The sequence below is a fragment of the Ascidiella aspersa genome, chromosome 6 (genome assembly GCF_963924565.1).
Source record: "Ascidiella aspersa chromosome 6, kaAscAspe10.2, whole genome shotgun sequence".
NCBI classification, from domain to species: Eukaryota; Metazoa; Chordata; class Ascidiacea; order Phlebobranchia; family Ascidiidae; genus Ascidiella; species Ascidiella aspersa.
In genome coordinates, this window is record NC_139452.1 from 1127481 (window position 1) to 1146334 (window position 18854).

The window sequence follows — 18854 nt, forward strand, 5'->3', positions numbered from 1 at the left end:
ACTCAAACTTTTTTGGAAAAAAGTTCATTTATTTAAAATCTATTAGCATCATATCGTTACAACCAACATCCAGCAAACCAAAAATCATAATAATTAACACATCTTGCCAGAGAAAATAATGTTAAAATGCATAATAAACGTTATATGCTTTCATAGTGTGTTGCTAGATTGTCTGTTTTAGTAAAATAATTGTAATTGGTTAATTCAACTAATTAGGATTATATCGTTACGATCTAAACACACCAAACAAAAAATAAGTTCATATCTATTTCGATTTTTTTAGTACCACCCCTATTCTGTCTATATATCAACAAAATACTTTTCACAACCTGTCGTCTTCTCGTAAGAGCAATTGCAACATTTTATTTCACATTAATATAAACAACATCAAGAACAAGTTATTTTATAATATGAAGAGAAAAATGAAAGTTAGTAAAGGTTCTTTTTGATCAAAAAGTGCAACGTTGAAAGAATAAAGAGCTTTAATGTCACGAAAAACTGCGAGAAAAAACAGAAAAATACGATAAATCTAAATACACAAAACTTTTCTGTAAAGAAAATATCTTTTAAACCCCAAAACATTCACTATGTATAAGGCATGAAAACTTTGAAGAGTTTGTCTTTATATCCTTAGATTAATTGCTTTGTTTTGTTTTTTGTTGTTTTACACAGGAAACCTTTCTTAACCAAGTTTAACCATTTTTAAAAGTATTTATTGACATAATAAGAGGTAAAATTGAAAAATTGATTAGGATGTGTATAATGGCTAAACAACTTTTCATTTCTATTTGTTCTGATTTTATTCCTAGTTGTTTTAAGTTTGTTTAGTCATTTGTAAAACGATTATAAATAGTCTAGCTCAATAAAAATAACGTGATCCACCCACAAAGACCAAAAACTACAAACATGGGAATCGCGCATTACTGCAAAAGTATTGGCGGTTTGAATCTGACTTCGCTTTTATCGTATTAATCGAGAATGATTTACTGCGCAGTTGATGGTACTTAGAGGTTGTACACCAGTGTTTCTCAACATTTTTTCGTGGGGACCCAAATATTAGGCGTAAGTGTGACAGCGAAACAATTATGATCAAACTCTCTTAACTGGACTTTTTGTAAGTTAACTAAACGTAAGGAATCAGCATTAAGTTAAAATTTAACTAATATGATGCAAGTCTTCAAAATGCGTGCATAATTTTCACAAATTTTAAAGAAAATCTTGTTTAAAACTATTCAATAAAGCTAACCATAAACTACTACCTAAGCGAACGGTGACCCAACTTCAGGCCGCGACCCATGGCTTGAAAAACACTTTTAATCTGTTAATCTGTGTTAGGCGAGAGAAAATAGAAAGAAACAAAAGCTGGTGAGTGGTTTTTGAAACACACAGCGCTCTCGAGCTTTTTTACCGCATCTTTTTAAGTTTTTTACTACTTTAGAGCAGTGGCCGGCAAATTTTGTTTAAACACGAACTGTACGTAAAAACCTGGTAAAAAGTCAAAAATAATTGAATGCATTTTTATATTTAACACATTTACCTTCGTTTTAATGTAGCCTACTACTCCATGGCACAATATATCGAAAAATGGGCCAAAATATAATGGGTTTCAATATTAAGTGTGCTCACCTTAAAGTGCAATAGAATTTCATGCAAACAATGTTTATAAACTATGTGCCATTAGGCAGGGAAGGTTTCGAAAAAACGTATGTATATTATCTACATTAGACTCCATAGTTTTAGAATCTATACAAATGACAAAAAATAGCCTAATGGATTTTCTGACATCAACCACGTTAAAAAATGATTTTTGTTGTCAAAAAAACAATTTTGCCAAGCCTTGTACGTATGTCTATCCAATAAATTTCAGGTGTCGGTTTGCGGTTCGTACTTTTTCATATTGCCATTATTTTTTTCGTTTTTATATTGCGAAAAATGGGATCATACATTATTATATGCCGCGGGCTGGGTTAAATTGGCGGGCCGGATACCGCCCGCGGGTTTCAGCAAGTTCAACAACTCCTAGATGGGAGAACCTCTTTGCGGCTAAACAAGCATAAAGTTCGCATTAAATTTCCTTTCCTAAACATTAGTTTTTTTTAAGGCCGGTCTGCGACAAAATTTTAGTTTTAAACCGGTCCGTAGTGCAAAAAAGGTTGCCGACCCCTGGTATAGAGTACCTAAGCTTTACCTAGAGAAAAAACTCATTAAAAATTAAGATAGAAAGGAAAACACGATCTGTTTACTTGAGATGTTTTTCGTAAGATGCCTTTTGTGACAAAATTTGAAACGTTCAAAAATATGAATTCAACATTGAGGTTTGACAAACGTTTCGCCTGCCATTTGTACTTGATTTTTTACTCGTGTTTTGATCATAATTCTAAGCAAAAGAGTAACGATGTCATCAACACGAAAACAAATAGTTTAAACATTTGTTTGAAATGACATTTCTGAACCACCTATTTAAACTGCACACAAAATATATTCAAATTTATTTTGGGCAACATGGTTTTTTTCAAAGACTTGTAAAAACGCGAATCAATTCAAATATTTATATTTCTTGTCAACCTTGATGCAGGCACATTGTCTACATTCTAAATTCTTTTCTGACATTGCATAAGTTGGTTTTGATAGTTTTTATAAACAAACCTGTGATGATCATATTATATCTCAAAGTGACAAGGATGGATACTAAACGTTTTGAGTTCACCTTACAAGAAATGCTCTAATATAACCGGACAAAAACTCTAAAATGCTCTAAATTACAACGTGACTTTTGTTTTTTTTATCTTTCCTCTTCATTTGCACACAAAGTGACTTGGGGCAATATAAGGCTGGAAACTTAAGAAACTAGAATATCGTACAGAGCCCACAAAAGTGCACCGTCATTAAAACACCTTCTGCACCGTGCTGAGTCATGTTTTGCCGGCGGTCTTTTTTTGCGCGAGGGGATTCCGGAAACTTTGATGTCGCAACATCGACTTGACCAAGATCTTCAATGTATCGAAAAAAAACAACATTTTGGTAAACCGAGAGTTTTTCATTTTTTTAATTGTTAATCCAGTTTAATCGTAAATAAACAGAAGTCTTTATCTGTTACATGTGACAACTTATTAAAATAGAATATAAAACAACAATGTTATATGAAACAAGTAAATATAGTAATGTTAATATTAAGTTAGCAATCAGTAAGCAACTGTAACTACAAGTTATAATACAAAGACTGGAGCTCCTTACTGCTTGGAGCACAAACACAAAGTGAAGGAAAAGCCAATTAGTTAAACCACATGAGAGATAGAAAAACACTTAATTTAGATAATTAACAATTCTTGTTCGTTCAATTCAATAGATAAATCGCTCTTCTGCTATAAGAAGTTTTGGCAGCAGATACCAGCTGACCTTATTAGGGTTATAAGCTGCATTCCCGTTTTTATTATCACAAGATTATTCTATTTTCGCCCCAGCTATGAAGCCTGCAAAACTAAACCTTGTGTGGCAGCGACCAAAAAAATTAACCAAACAAGTCTTAATAAAAAATAAAAAAAAGTTGATGGCAAACTATAAAGAAAAATTTAGGCGTTTAATTTCAATCAATGGTAAACACGCAAATGTGAATTATGTATCGACCACTTGGTATCGAACAAGAACCGATACTACAACTAGGCACAATATATCGGATCCGATATGATATTATCGGACATATACGATACTATCGGAGACCCACAGCGCATAATATAAAAACTGCCCTTTTTTAGTTTGATCACATGATCAAAAAAAGAGTCATTAAAAATTATCAAAAACCTGAACAAAATAATAATCTTCCATTATATTTTAAATCTTTTTCAGTAAGATCTACAAAAAAAGCTTATTTCTTTGTTTCAGCAACAAAAAAATACTATTTTTGTATTGTTTGCATTTTGTACAGAAACTAATTAATACCTATTCATCGGACGAAATATATATTTCTGTAAAATAAATGATTTTGTGTTTTATACGTCGTATTTATTACGTCAACTCACCAGGGTGTTTAGTTTTGGAATTCTCTTCACGCACTGCCGCACATCCTCGTCAGTAATGGTCACTAGGTGGCAGTTCTGGCTCTCTGAGGGAAGCAAACCCCCCTCGGTTACCCAGGGGTGGGTCTTTATAGAACCAAGGGTGATTCTAGACCCCGGGTCTTTCTCCAACATCTTTGTGATAAGATCCTGGCAACTTGACGTCACATTTGGCCTTTGAGAGAAAAAAACGAATTTAGTAATTTATTTTCAGAATTCAGAATTGTTAACGATTCTAGTTAAGCACAGAAATTAAAAATTCTAAAATCAGTTTGTTTGGATGCTATAAGATAAATTTCAAATTCTATACTGATGATGCTTTTAGTAGCGAAATAAACTTATCACATTATAACATCCAAACAAACTGATTTTCAGTTCTGTATTTAGTTTAATCTTTATTTAGTAATTTGTCGCGAATTTTGTACATTGATAAATCTGAAGAAATAAAACCTTACTCGCAAATTTCGTTGAACTGTACATTTTTTTTGTTTGCTTTTGTTCTACGATACGAATTGAAATCCCTCGACTCTCAATTTAAGCTTCCCGTGTTTGGTTTGAGAAAGGTTAAAAAACGAATTTAGTGATTTATAATCAGGATTTGATTTTAAATAACAGAATCTGCCTCAATCCGAATGGGGAAAACAAACGATTCTGGTTGCACATCAATGACAAAGATTAAACTAAAAACCAAAAATAAGCAAATATAAAGTTTAAACTAAATACATGACTCGGCAATTTGTCATATGATAAAAAATACATTCTATTTGATTCAGATAGTGAGGATGCTTTAGTAGCGACATATATTTCCACAAGTTCGTCAGTAAACGTGTGTACTGTTCCAAAAAGGTTGACAAGCACTGGTTTAGAACAATGGTTCCCAAACTTTTTTAGCTGGCGGCACACTAAAAAAATCTTACCTATTTTTTTTACTTTTAACAGACAAACAATAGAGTAATTTCACAATCGCCCTTAGCACACGACAAACTATATGTAAATGTCTCAATATTATTCATCTTTTATAATGCGTATTAAGCCTTAAATGTTGCGTACAATCTCTCGAGGCACACAGTTTGGGAATCACTGGTTTATAAGCTTAGCCGACCAATAGTACGAAATGGTGTCAAATAACTGTTTTTATTTGTCGGGGAAGTTGATTTGCTCGTTGCAGATTTTCTTGTGAATAAAATTGGTTTCACCTTATTAGGCTTAATTATTATGAAACGAACGATACATAGTTTACATATTTAAATAGTAAACTTTGAAGTTTAAGCTTGCTAAACATTGCCATTTCGTTTTAAATTGCACAAAATTTAACTTGATTTTTTAAGGAAAAGGTGAAAGAATGTTATTTACGTGTCGGGGAAGTTGATTTGTTCGCTGCAGATTTTCTTGTGAAGTTCCAGAATGTTGTCGCTTCTGAACGGTGGTTCCCCGTACACGAGACTGTACAGTGTGACACCTAGTGCCCAAATATCCAGCGGTTTGCCCTGGAAACATTATGACGTAACTCTATCACATGATGACGTCAATGATTTGATGACGTAATAAAATATATAAGACACACAATATTGCAACAAAAAAGTTTAAATTTTGTATGAGATTAATCAAAATAACACAATTTGAAGAACAAAGTGTTATTTCCGAAGTGGCCTATTTAAATCTACTTATAATACCGGATCGGAGCCGATCACCATGCTAAGTGGTTCAAGTGGTTGTATCGGAACTAAATTAATATAGGAATATCAGTCATGATAACCTGAAAAAATTACCTGAACGTTTCAGTAAATCTATTTGGCTTGTTTGAGTATAGTAATGACGTCACTTGGTATGGGATCGCGATAATTTTGCCCAAAATATTGGGGATAAAAGTTAAGCATCGGACACCAGGAAGTTTATTAAAAGGCTTTTTTTCAAAAAATGAATGCCTCTGTTAAAAGTATCTTTATAAACTAGGAAAGAGGTTCTTGAACTTTTTTTACCGCGGACCACTTAAAAATATTTGCCTCGCATGGACCACAGGAGGCAAGCAATTTTGAGAGATGACGTCATAAACTGATGTTCTAAACTTCTAATACAAAAAGACTTCAGAAATCTGCTGGTTTTCAGACCAAAATGTAAAAGTGAAAAATAGAGTATAAATACATTCAGTGCAAAAACGTTTTATTTTTGACCAAATAATTTTTTTCTTTAAAACTTAGATTACTTTTTAACTATCCACTACTTTTTAATTAGGCCTTCATGGACCCCCTAAAACTAGTTCACGTCCCCCCAAGGGTCCATGAACCTAAGTTGAAGAACCCCTGAACTATAATTGTCCAATTCGTAAACAGCTTAACTTTCGAGCGGAAATTGTAAACGTTTTTACTCCAAAAAGGCAAGAAATTTCAAAGAATTTTACGAACCAGAAACTTGTCGGTGTGGCCCGATACCGCCTCTGGTGGCATAAATGCGGGGGTGCCAACTGTGCTCGTCATCTCCGCGTCACCCCCGGAAAACTGCTGACTCACACCCAAGTCAGCAATCTGAAAGGGAATTAGGTGAAAGGTCATTGAAGCGTTTAAGGTGAGAATCAAAAGGTTTTGCGTATTTTTTGTGTTTTTAGTAAAATATGAGAATGTAATAATAAATCTATTCTAATTAAGACTGAAAGATCACCAGACGTTGGCCTTTTTCTTATTAAACGTTTTTTAACATTTTAAAATCGAAACTATTTCATTCAGCTCTGGAAGTATATTCAACAAGAATGAATCAGGACTTTACACGATTTACTTACAGGGGTAAATTTGCGACCATTTTCTTTCTAGCAAGCAGAATTTAAAATTAATTAAATACAGAGGGTTTCGATTGTGAATTGACATGTATTTTTAACATTCTTAAGATTTAGAAGTTTGTTACCAAAAAACATTATACATTGCTTATTGCCAATTTGAGATTTTGTTTTACAAATTAAGTAAACTTTGGAGCATAATGGTTGGAGGTTGTAATAGATTACAAGTTTTATTGATTTTAGCAAATTAGCTTGGTACAGTTTTAATATGAGCTTTGGTTACAAGGGATCTCGCATACATAACTTTGTGAATGGCCGCATTTTATTTAACTCTAAATAGGATTCAGTTAGCACTGTATAAAGACAAATTGTATTGAAATTTTAACAAGATTTCGCACAATCGTGCTTCATCAGGTCAAAATAGAAAAATGTTTATCTTAATTTGACCCTGATGGAGCACCAAAGGGAAGTTGGCAGCTCGAAATTCTTTGCGTAATATCTCCGGAAGTAAACAAGATATCGATCAGAATTTTTTACACATTACTCAAAGCAACCTAAGCTAGACAGCAATCAGACTTTTGTTGAAACATTTATGAATATTAATATCCAGTCATATTCAGCCTTGTAATTAAAATGTGCCCTAAGTGACTTACATAGGGTGATAGCTACGAGTCTACTCTTTGAAATGAGATATGACTCGACTGCCAATTATTCGGGGATAAGTTATTAATATTCCTTCAAAAATTCAAACCTCCAAAATTTCAAATCGGGCCAAAAAGCAACAGTTCCATAACTCGAGAAATAAACAAGATTTTCAGTCAAAATTTTTACACATTACTCAAAGCAACATAACTTAGCCAGAAATCAAACTTTTTTTTAGCACGGTTGCGCGAAAGCTTGTGATGTATTCAATACAATTTGTTTATATACAATGCCACCTCACAAACATAAACGCCTAGTTAACTTCAAGTTTAAGTTATTCCAACCTTGACGTGGTTTGAATCGTCCAGGAGGAGGTTGGAAGGCTTAATATCTCGATGGATAATCTTCTGGAAATGCACTGCAACATAAAATACCTCTGTCAGTGAAACAACACGTTTTTGCAGACTCTGGACAATTTTGATTGGTGACTGTAACCCTATTCTGATAGAAATACATGTTTTTTTTAAGAACTAGTAAAATCTTAAGTTAAAACAAATCTTTTAAGTGAGGTTATTTTGCTTTTTATTTGTCAAATACAAATTAAAAAGAATAAAAAAAGTAAAATTTTTCAAATATAAAATTTAACGACAAAAGTCCTTTTTTTATTGACAAAAACACTTATTTATCGACACAAAATGTATATTGGCTACAAAGGTGTGAAATAATTTTTTTTTCTAAAGAGCCTAAAAAAATGATCGATTTGATATTAGGGATGGATGAAAAATAAAAACATTCTTGAAAAAGTGAATGCAATAACCTTAAACTTAGACACAAAATACTCACAATATTCAAGTCCCAAAACCACATCTCTGAAATATCTCCTGGCAGTTTTTTCATCCAACGGATCACTCGTAGGTACTTCAAGAATCTCACTGGAATGAAATAAAAAGCTTTAAAAGCAACTATATGTTTATTTTTTACTGTTACTAAACTAATTCGTAACAGCGTTGTAATTGATTTGGCTTTTGGCTGAAGTTTTATTAATAAATAATCTTTGTTAATATTTTTTATTGCCTGCTTTAAAAAGTCCAGTTTTGTTCATATCAAAACACTGTTTGGTTGAAGGCCCTGTAGTTTTTGCTTCTAAAAAGCCCTTTTTAGCAAATTGAATACTTGTTATCAGTTTTATTACAGTTATACATATTTTGTAAGTTTGTAACCCAAATCCAATAATGATTTGCAGGTCTTCCTTTGACAAAAATAAACCTAATTAACAATTACATCTTTACGCACCCTTTCTCCATGAGCTCAAACACCATGTAGAGACTGTCTTCATCTGGGTCATCTAAAACCTGGTGAAACAAGGTAAAATAAATTAAGGCTGGAACCAAATTGAAGTGTACTATATAATGTCTGTGGACTATTAAACAAAGAATTTTCCAATTGGAGCAATGCCTGACAGTATTAGTATGTTTATGTGCCGTTATATGGCCAGTACGACTCCAAAAGGGTTGATCACAATAAACTTAAGGATGAAAAGTGTCAATAAAGTGTAAAGTTTACTTTTAACATATACTTTTAAATGTTTTGTGCTGTAATACTCTCAATAAAAAATTAAATTGGTCAGCGAACCAAAACTAGATTTTAACAAAACTGTTTTTAAATTTGTCTCATCTTTTTGCTTATTTTAGAAGTATAGAAAATTGACGTTGTTCTCTAAAAGGCAAATTCGGCAGAATTAACATGTACTTATATAATAAAAAAGCTTGGAATTATGATAGAAAGTGCATATATGTCTTGTCTTTATATTTAGTTAAAACTAAACCACAGGGAAGCTTGTGTTGTTACTCAGGTAAAATTTCACCAATTTCCTGTTTAATTCAGGTTGTGAGTTAACAGCTTTAATAAGGGAACTTGTACGCTTGTCAGGCCTGTTCCGTTTACACAAGTGGAAATGACACAAGGGAGTTTGTCATCTTTTAATCAGCGACACAACAGTGGCTTATATCAGTGTTTCACAACCTTTTTTGTCGTACGCAACCTACAGAAATTAGTAATAGTTTGTAGCACACTTGCTCATATTGTTGCTGAGTGATTAACTGTATGTTACAATAAACTAGATTAATGAAGCAAATTAACTGTGCTACATGGTTTAAAAAAAACTTTTTATTGTACACAAAAATTGTACCAAGGAGTGCTGCAGCACCAGTACATGATATATTTAATACCAATCACAGTGGTACCAGAATTGTAACTATTTTACTCCTAAAACAAAACAGCCACCATAATTTTATCCCATGTGTTGAAGTTACTCTATTGTTCTGTTGAAATAGAACAAATCTAAATATGTAAAACAATGAGTTTATCAAATATGAAAACATTTGTGACAATATTTTGTCAATTGTACTCAAACCAAAGTGTTTAAAACTGAAATATTAAAGAAAGATAAAATATTTATTGCAACGTTCACAAAATGCTAAACACTTTTGTATGGGTTTTATTGATTGTTTTAAACCAATATTTCTTAACACATATGCACTTCTGTACAATATTTACCTAACTGTGTATTGATTTTTTTATTAGGTTGATTGGTACTAAAAAATAGTTTTACTCAATTAACTGTTTTAAACAAAATGAATGTTTTCAAGCATACAAAAAGCCTATTGGTTGGTTGGTTCTAAAAGGGCATATAATAAACGTACTGACTAAATAAAAAAATATAAAGTGATAAGTGAAAACTTTAGCACTAAGGGTGAATCTTATTTGGCTCAAGCCGCTTGAAGAAAACCTTTCAGAACAACTTTTTCATGCTTAGCGGAAATATACTGTTTTTCAAATATTATTACAACAATGAAAGTATGGTCCCCATTTAAACTAAATAAATGATACTTAGCATACATTAAAAAATGTAAACTTTTGATAATTGCAAGTCTGAGGATAAACCAATACAACAAAACATAGAAAAAAATGTCAAAGTTTTGTGAATATAATACACCAGTAGGATCTTAACTAGCAAATTGGCAAAAAATTGACAAAAGCAGGAAATCCGTTTATTTCAAAACAAACTACTGTTGAATGTTATACCAGGACAATGTTCACACCGGTTTATTTAGTTTGTAAACATTGTAAAAAATCACAATGTCATTGTAAGCAGGTCACGCAAACCAGATCAATCACAAAGCAGACCTGACTGACACAGTACAAACAAGCCGTGTGTCTAAGAAAACATACTCCGTCAAATTTTGTGTCCTTTTCTTAAAATTTTGCGGAGAATTGACGGACAAATTCAATGAGCAGACAATTGGAGCCCATTAACCAGCAGTTTGCTTTTATAAATAAAAGATTGTTTATTTTGTGAATTTTGGGCCTCACAGTAGACCAACTGAAATACTTAATAGAATAATATTGTGAAGATTTTAAAGAAACTTTATTAAAAAACTGATCATTTATTAAAAAAAATGTTTTAATGGATTACCAACAAAGCAATCAAACAAACAGATATTACAATGGTAAATAATTTAAATATTATATATATTTAAAAAAAAAATTGTTAAAACATCCACGCTTTTAATTATTATAAGGAAACACAATACTTTAACAATATTTAAAAAAAAAATACATTTGTTTATAAAATGTCATAGTAACAGAGACCAAAATTTAGTTTAATGAAGTTTTTAAACAAAAAAATTAACAAAATCTGTAATAAAATGAAAATGGCTAATGGTGAAAATGATGAATTACCTCGACAAGTTTGACAACGTTCCGATGATTGAGTTTCTTGAGCAAGGCAATTTCCTGGTAAACCCGGTCTAGGGGGGTTGTGGCCTTTTTGCCCCCCCGTGGAGGCCTTCCTGCAAAAATAGAACAAAAGTTTACATTACAGTGGAAATGAGATCACTATTAATTGAAGGATTTTAATTTTTTTTACTGAGTAGTTTTTTAACACTATAATTTGTAAGGAAATTTCTACAGATAATAAAATGTAAATAAAATATATTTGCTTTAGGTTTTTTTGTTAATGGAAATGACTATTTTCCAAAAATGTTAAATAACATTAAACAGCAACTGAAACGTCCATACACACACAGTGTGTATTCTGTGATCAACTGCTTCTAGATCTTACTAACCAACGATAACATCACACATTTGTATAGCTTTATGCTTTCTTTTGTATTCAAAATGACTATTTTCCGAAATTAAACAGCAACTGAAAGATCCATATACACAATGTTTATTCTGTAATCAAGCAAGGATAGCATTACATATTGTATGTGCACAATATGCCTTCAGAGAGGCCTACCGAAAATAAAACTCAGTAATTCTAGCTGCAACACTTTTATTTGTAAGTAATTTTGAATAAAAAGTAAAAAAAAAATTCTTGCTTTATGCTTTTCTTCGTCAAACATTATGATTTTAATTGTTACCTAAAAATGTGGCATAAAATAAAACATGGATTGTAATAGTTAATGAGCCAAACTGTTTGTTTTTTCAATAAATTCATGACCTTACAACCTTTCTATTCTGGGAAGTATAATAAACAATTGAAAAATATAATAAATATCTTACTTGCAAATCCAGCTTGTCGTAACAATCTCTTCTTGGAATAGATTTTCATGGCCTGCAATAAAATCAAATGAGGCTGAATTACTTGATAATAATCAACAATAGATTACAATGCAAAATGGATTATAAAAAACTAAACTTTAGCTGAACTTTCTATTCATTGGCCTTGGGATGTTTAAAAAATAATGAATTTGTCGTTAGTATAGACACGTTTTTTAAATCAAGTTTTATAGTTTGAATTGTTTCTACTCTTTATTTATATAATGTTTTATTTCTACGTATTCATCGTATTTGACAAACATGAATATTAACCTTAACTTAAGAGGAGTTTTTGTCATTGACTTTACAATTTATTGCTGTTGTTCACGTTTTTTTAATTTAAAAGGTTATCTTGAACTCACATGAGTATTTATACACATTAGCATAAACTTTTTTTTCAGTGGTTTTGGGTCTTAACATTTATTTTAAACCTCAACACAATATATTTATCTATAATTCATTTTGAAGTATTCATCACATTTTTTCACAACAAGACAAGCCACCATATTAACATTAACTTGTATGACCTGCCAAAGTTCGGTTATAAAGTGATATTTTATTTAAAGTTAACTTACGTAGAGGTTATTGTCATCCTCGTTATAAACAAGTTTGACGACTCCGTATGAACCGTGACCAAGGTCATCCTTCAACAAATACTGGTTCAACTTTGTTCCTTCCTGAACAAAAATATAAAAAACCTTAACCACAATGTTTCCAGAAGAACTACAACCACTAAAAACTTACTACTGAATTAGGCAATAAGTTGTATTATCACTTATCATAAAACACCGATTTTTTATTTCTATAAAAACAGTTTTGCTAATGTATTTTTCTTTTTATTAAATTACCGTGTTTTAAACACAAAAAAACAGGATATAATAATAAATAAACAGTTTTATGATCTTTGGATACAAAGACAAGAATCTTTCTTTAACATTTTATTGTCCGTGGTGCAAGTGTTTCAGCTCAGGATATATATATTTATATATATATATATATATCAATGTTAATTTTGTCATGGTTTATGGTTTTGTTATGAAGCTTTTGGAAATTGGCTAAGAAAAAAGAAGCACTATAGTCTTTACTTATTTTTACAGATTATATTTTGAAACAGCTCCACTTGGGCACTGTCTCAAATGTAACTTACCACTAAACTTTGCATTTTGCAATAGTAAGTCTACTAATACAGAAGATTAAACAGCTGAAATGAAATAAAAATAGATTTTTGAAAAAAGTTTCAATCCTTACATATTATAATAAATATCATACAAATAATACCAAAACAAAAACACTGTCTTAAAATTAACTGACTGTGATTAGAATTAATAATCCTACCTAGCCTCATTTTTTTACTAATTTCAATTTTGTAGATACACAAAAACAATAATCCGCTTATTTACAAAGATTAAAATGCAGTCTATTTTAACTTTCTTAACCTGAGCAACAAATTAGTTGCTTGTAGGTAAGTAGCACTGTATTTTACACAAACTGTCAGAAATGTATGCAGTAGGTTATCATGCAGGAAATGTGCAAAGAAGTTTAAATGTGATTCACGTACACATCACACCTACAACATAAACCTTGACAAGGAAATGCTTCGATGTTAAAAGACGCCTACATGAACACATTATTATAATCTACGCATCAACAAAAAAATTATAGCTGTACTTGTACTTATGGCAATGGCAGATTGTTTTTAATTGGGTAAAGATTCCAGTGGTATTTGATATTGCTGTATTTCAAATATTTTCTCATAAATAAATTCAATTAAACTGAGCTATGTGCTATTTTAAAAAATATATTTTTCAACGGATTTACACTATTTTTATCAAATCACATCTTGTTGAAAACTTTCAGCAGCAATTTTGCAGAAAATTCACAAACACAACATTGTGTGCAAATATCTGTAAAGGACATAACTCTAACCTCATTTTAAATAAGAAACTAATTTAGTGCAGACTGACAGAACAACCCAAGCATTAAAAATGGACTCATATCACATAAATTATTTAAACGCTTTCCGAAAATCAATAAAAAAAATCTATCTGCCCAAATATTGACAAAATGTCAAGAATACAATGAATTATAATTACACAAGAGACACCATGCTGGACAAAAATATTCAAATTGCAAACAGAATACAAAGTACATTTAAACATTTGTTTTAGCTAGCTTGAATAACAGTTGGGAACTTCAACCCAGAATGAAATAATTTGTTTTTTAACAATATATATTGAAGCATATTATTTTGGTAGTACTCAAAGAAATTGTAGGATGTTTGTATAAAACTGTTTATTTTGAGATTTTAAAATTGAAACTGAGTTAAAGGTAGCCTGTAATATTTTGGAAGCACACTCAAAATGTTTCCACTTTATAGTTTTGCTGGCATAATAAAAAACAAGAATAAAATTTCTGCAGAGATATTCCAAGCAAGAGTTGATCAAGGCATTCCTGCAATATTTACACAGGTCGGTCGTAAAACAAACGAAAATTAACGACTTTGAACGACCAATTCTGCTTTAACTTACAACGTTAGCTTTCCGTCAAACAACATACAATCTCAAGTTTTATGGAGCAGAGAAAATATTTTTCACATCAATACCTTGCTGTGCAATAACGACTAAGTCTCTCTTTTTTTTAAATTCTTTGATTTGTTCTTATTCTATTGATATTTAAGCTTTTGCAGGCCAATAATAAAAAGAGAATAATGGCCAAAAGAAAGTTGTTTTTAAACAAAAATCATACCAACTATTGTTTTTTTTTAAGCTTATGAACTTACCACACAACTATCAAACATAGAACTTACATCAAGGTATTATTTCTGACTGTATTTCTTTACAATAGCTAAAAACTGGAATAACTCTCTGTAGTAATACTCTTGTAAACAAACAACACTTGTTTTGATTAGATTCAGTAGTTTGGTTTAGTATTCAGTAATGAAAACATGTGATAGTGCTGACAAGGCTTATTCTCTTATTTAAAAAAAATACCCTGAAATAAATCCATGTGTAAGCTATCCAGACAGACCTTGCTTCTATTGTGCCAATAAGTCTTCGCACCAAACGTTTTACAAATGTGTTGAATTATTCATGACAGATGCATCTCTTACTCTGAATGGTTGGGAGAACGCATCTGGGTCCACCACAGCATGATTACAAACGCAAGCGAGGGACCCATGGGAAAACGAGTCACACTACTTTGAACGTAATAAGCTGACAGTGACTACATAAACCCTCTTCAACTGTGAACTTGCCTTCTTAATATTTCTCACTTATAAGTGCATCTCGTCCATATTTGCCATACATTTTATTTTAGAAAATACCTGGTTAAGTTTATACAAGGGTGAACAACTTTAAATTATACCTTTTTGCAATTTCAAATGGCACAACTTAAAAATCCACTAATGAGTTTTCATTACTTTAACAAAACGTGTAGGAGCAAAAAAACAGTAAAGTTTTTCTAACAATTTAATTATCTAGTCAGAATATGTAAGCCATTGCACAAGTAGGTAGCATTTTAAATGTTACGAAAATCTCTTTTATACATTTTCAACAAAATGCTACCTACTTCTGTATGGGCTTTCATATTCCCAATACGTCTTAATACAACCGAACCTGCAATATCCTAAATATTTATCTAATCTAAAAAAAGAAACATGTAAAAAAAAATTTTAAATTCAACATTTTATTTTTTAACATAAATTTGTGGGATCTTTTTAATTATGTTTCACAAATAACCTTTATATCTTCTTTAATGGGCTGTTTCAACAATAATTTGGTAATCTTACAACTGCTTCAACACACTATTGCTCCAAGATTATTGCATCAATATGCTATGTATGGTAAGTACTTTCAACTAAATACTGTTTGTCAGACCACTTTGGCAATTGTCCTAATGCAGTTGATGGGTTTAAACACTCAGGTAATTAGTGGTTAAACCTAACCACTTAGCAGATGTAAACATGAATGTTTAACAACAAAACATCATTACACAACTGTAAAGACATCCATTACTCTAAAGCATTTTCTCAGGGTATGAGTATAGGCAAAAACAAAAATGAAATGCTGTGTCCCCGACTAATAGAAAAAAGTTATTAATATTCTTATTATTGTTTATATTAGAATCTAGGACTGTTTCTGAATTTTAATAAAGTTGTGTAAGATCTTTTTTAACCTCTCTGGATCGTTCAGAACTATCTGGCTCATACAATTTACTTTTAATATACAAATCATAGGGACCTCTATATTTGAAAAGCTCCGAAGCCATATGTAAAAAGTATGGGGTTAGGTTTCTAGTAAACGACCCTAGGTACAGCAATCCTGTTAAATATTGACCAAATGTAAACAGAGACTTGGGGCATTTTTATTATCTCAACTCGAATGTGTGATGTTGCCCTCAGTAAGGCTTAGATGTGCTTGGTAACTGCTAGAGCTAGTTTAACGGTGTTTGTGACTTCAAAAAGTATGTATTAATTAAGCAAAATAATATGAAAGTTCTTCATTGAACTTTTAAAGCATAAAATAAAATACTTGCCAAACTTATTGAATTGTTAATAAATAGACTTGGATAGGTAAACTAACTAAAATGCAAAAGTGAACAAAATCATAAGGAAAAACTTAAATCAAGTCAAAAATACACCTCAGTATTAGGTGAGACAAAACCACTATCTTTATTATACAAACACAGGTTTATAGGCTTTTGCAATAGAATTTATAAAACAGTTTTAGGAAACAGTAAATATTTAAATGTAGAAACCTCTGTGTTTTGTCGTTGAATCTGGTTGGAAATGTGGGTTGCGTTATCCAAGAGTTTTCGAGTTGGAATTGAGCTTGGCTTGATGCGATGAGTTGGACTTGAAGTACCGCTGTCCGTTTCACGAACCTTTAACATCATTGGTGAACAGGTTTACTTTTTTGATATTGTTATGAATTTTTTGGTATTGTTATGAAGAGGTAGAGTCTATAAATTTCTATCACCCTTAGTGTAAAAATAATAATTTAGGACAACTTTTAAGCATTGTAAAACATATTTTGATAGTTAACCCCTTTTCTAAAAATAATGAAATAATTTAGAAAAGTTGTGGTAATATTATGTCTACGAAAACTCGATTTAATGATCTCTCATGTTTAAATCGACAAAAATATTTCAATTAACACTTTTGTAGAAAAATTACGAATCAGGACCTAGTAGGAATAATCAACCTAAATAAAATGAGGTAATATTCTTTCTATGTTTTAAATCAAAGAGTTATTCATAACTTACAAAAATGCTCCCTACTTCTGTATGAGCTTTGATATTCATTCTACGTCTAACTACAACCTCCAGCCATAATCTTAAGATATATTTGAAACGTCCACAAAATGCTCCCTACTTCTGTATGAGCTTTGATATTCATTCTACGTCTAACTAAACCTCCAGCCATAATCTTAAGATATATTTGAAACGTCCACAAAATGCTCCCTACTTCTGTATGAGCTTTGATATTCATTCTACGTCTAACTAAACCTCCAGCCATAATCTTAAGATATATTTGAAACGTCCACAAAATGCTCCCTACTTCTGTACGGGCTTTGATATTCATTCTATGTCTAACTACAACCTCCAGCCATTATGCTTAGGACATTTTATTATTAATGCTTAGGAGTACAATCATAACATAACAAATTACATTTAAATACACTGTAAAATTAATCAACAAATACCTGACTACTTTTTTACAATAAATAACTATATAATATCAGCTAATAGTCCAAACTAACTCCTGAAAAGCTCTGTATCGCCCCATTTAAATTGTCAAATAGCAAAACACTGCTCTATACTGTTTCACACTCTGGTGACTCTATGATTATGCTTTAAAATTGTTCGATAAGAGTAAGTTGTAACTTAGCAAAGTTATTTCCCGTAGGATTTAACTGGCATTTTGTAAATTATTGACCTTATAATAAACTTAAAGTTCATTAATGTGTCAATGACTCAACAAGAATTAAGTTTAACTTAGTAACACGTCAAAATGTTATTTCGGTTTGACTTTTGTTGTTGTCATTCAATGGATTTTACTGACGATTGATTTAAGGACAAAACACAAAACATAATAATAATTTGTTCGTCATTTTAGATTTAGTCTACATTTTTGCACACATACTCCATTATACGTCTAAACTTAAAGTTTATTTTGGCATTTCAAACAATAAATCTTTAACAACCAATTCATGTGTTTTAATGATCAAAAAATATTCTTTATCAAAGGAAATGAGCTGTTATTAACAAGTTAAAAAAATTATCTGATTAATAAAAAAAAGTTTTTGTAATGGTTCTCTCTGCAGTTTTATCACTCTTTTATGATTTTGTTTAATGCTATTAACTTAATTCAAACATTTTACCCAGAAAATCATTAATACAGCAAACTTTTATACAGGTTTTATTTACAAAAGAATTACCTCCTGATTTTAATGTATCGGTTAAGAAGCTTTAAAACTTATTAATGTTAGTGAAAGATTGCTTATATATATACAATAGCGCTTAAACAATATGTATTTAAGTTAAAGTACGAAATACGTGGCTACAGATTAACAAAGTACCTTAATTTCAGAGTCGCTGTCGTTTTGCAAATTATCTGGGTCCAGCATTCCAGAATCACTCCGCGATCCAAGTTTGGCTTTTTGAAGTTTTTTTGCGACATCATCGACCAACTGATGGTGCGCGACTTTGATGAGGCCCGACATATTTCCGGTGAAAAATTGACTCAGTTTTTATGGCAGAAGAACATTGAACTAAAGAAATTGGCACTAGGG

General features: G+C 31.2%; 1 protein-coding gene across 1 annotated transcript; it reads right to left on the reverse strand.

Annotated features, from left to right (window-relative positions):
• Positions 1–332: 332 nt before the first annotated feature.
• Positions 333–18854, reverse strand: LOC146139082 (calcium/calmodulin-dependent protein kinase kinase 2-like). Its single transcript, XM_083392367.1, has 12 exons — positions 18642–18854; positions 16819–16944; positions 12639–12740; positions 12028–12079; positions 11203–11312; positions 8755–8813; positions 8305–8393; positions 7806–7879; positions 6455–6574; positions 5406–5539; positions 4017–4227; positions 333–2990 (listed from the first exon to the last, which is right to left on the reverse strand). The coding sequence occupies exons 1-12, from the start codon at positions 18783–18785 to the stop codon at positions 2913–2915; spliced, it is 1299 nt and encodes a 432-aa protein (XP_083248493.1). The 5' UTR covers positions 18786–18854; the 3' UTR covers positions 333–2912.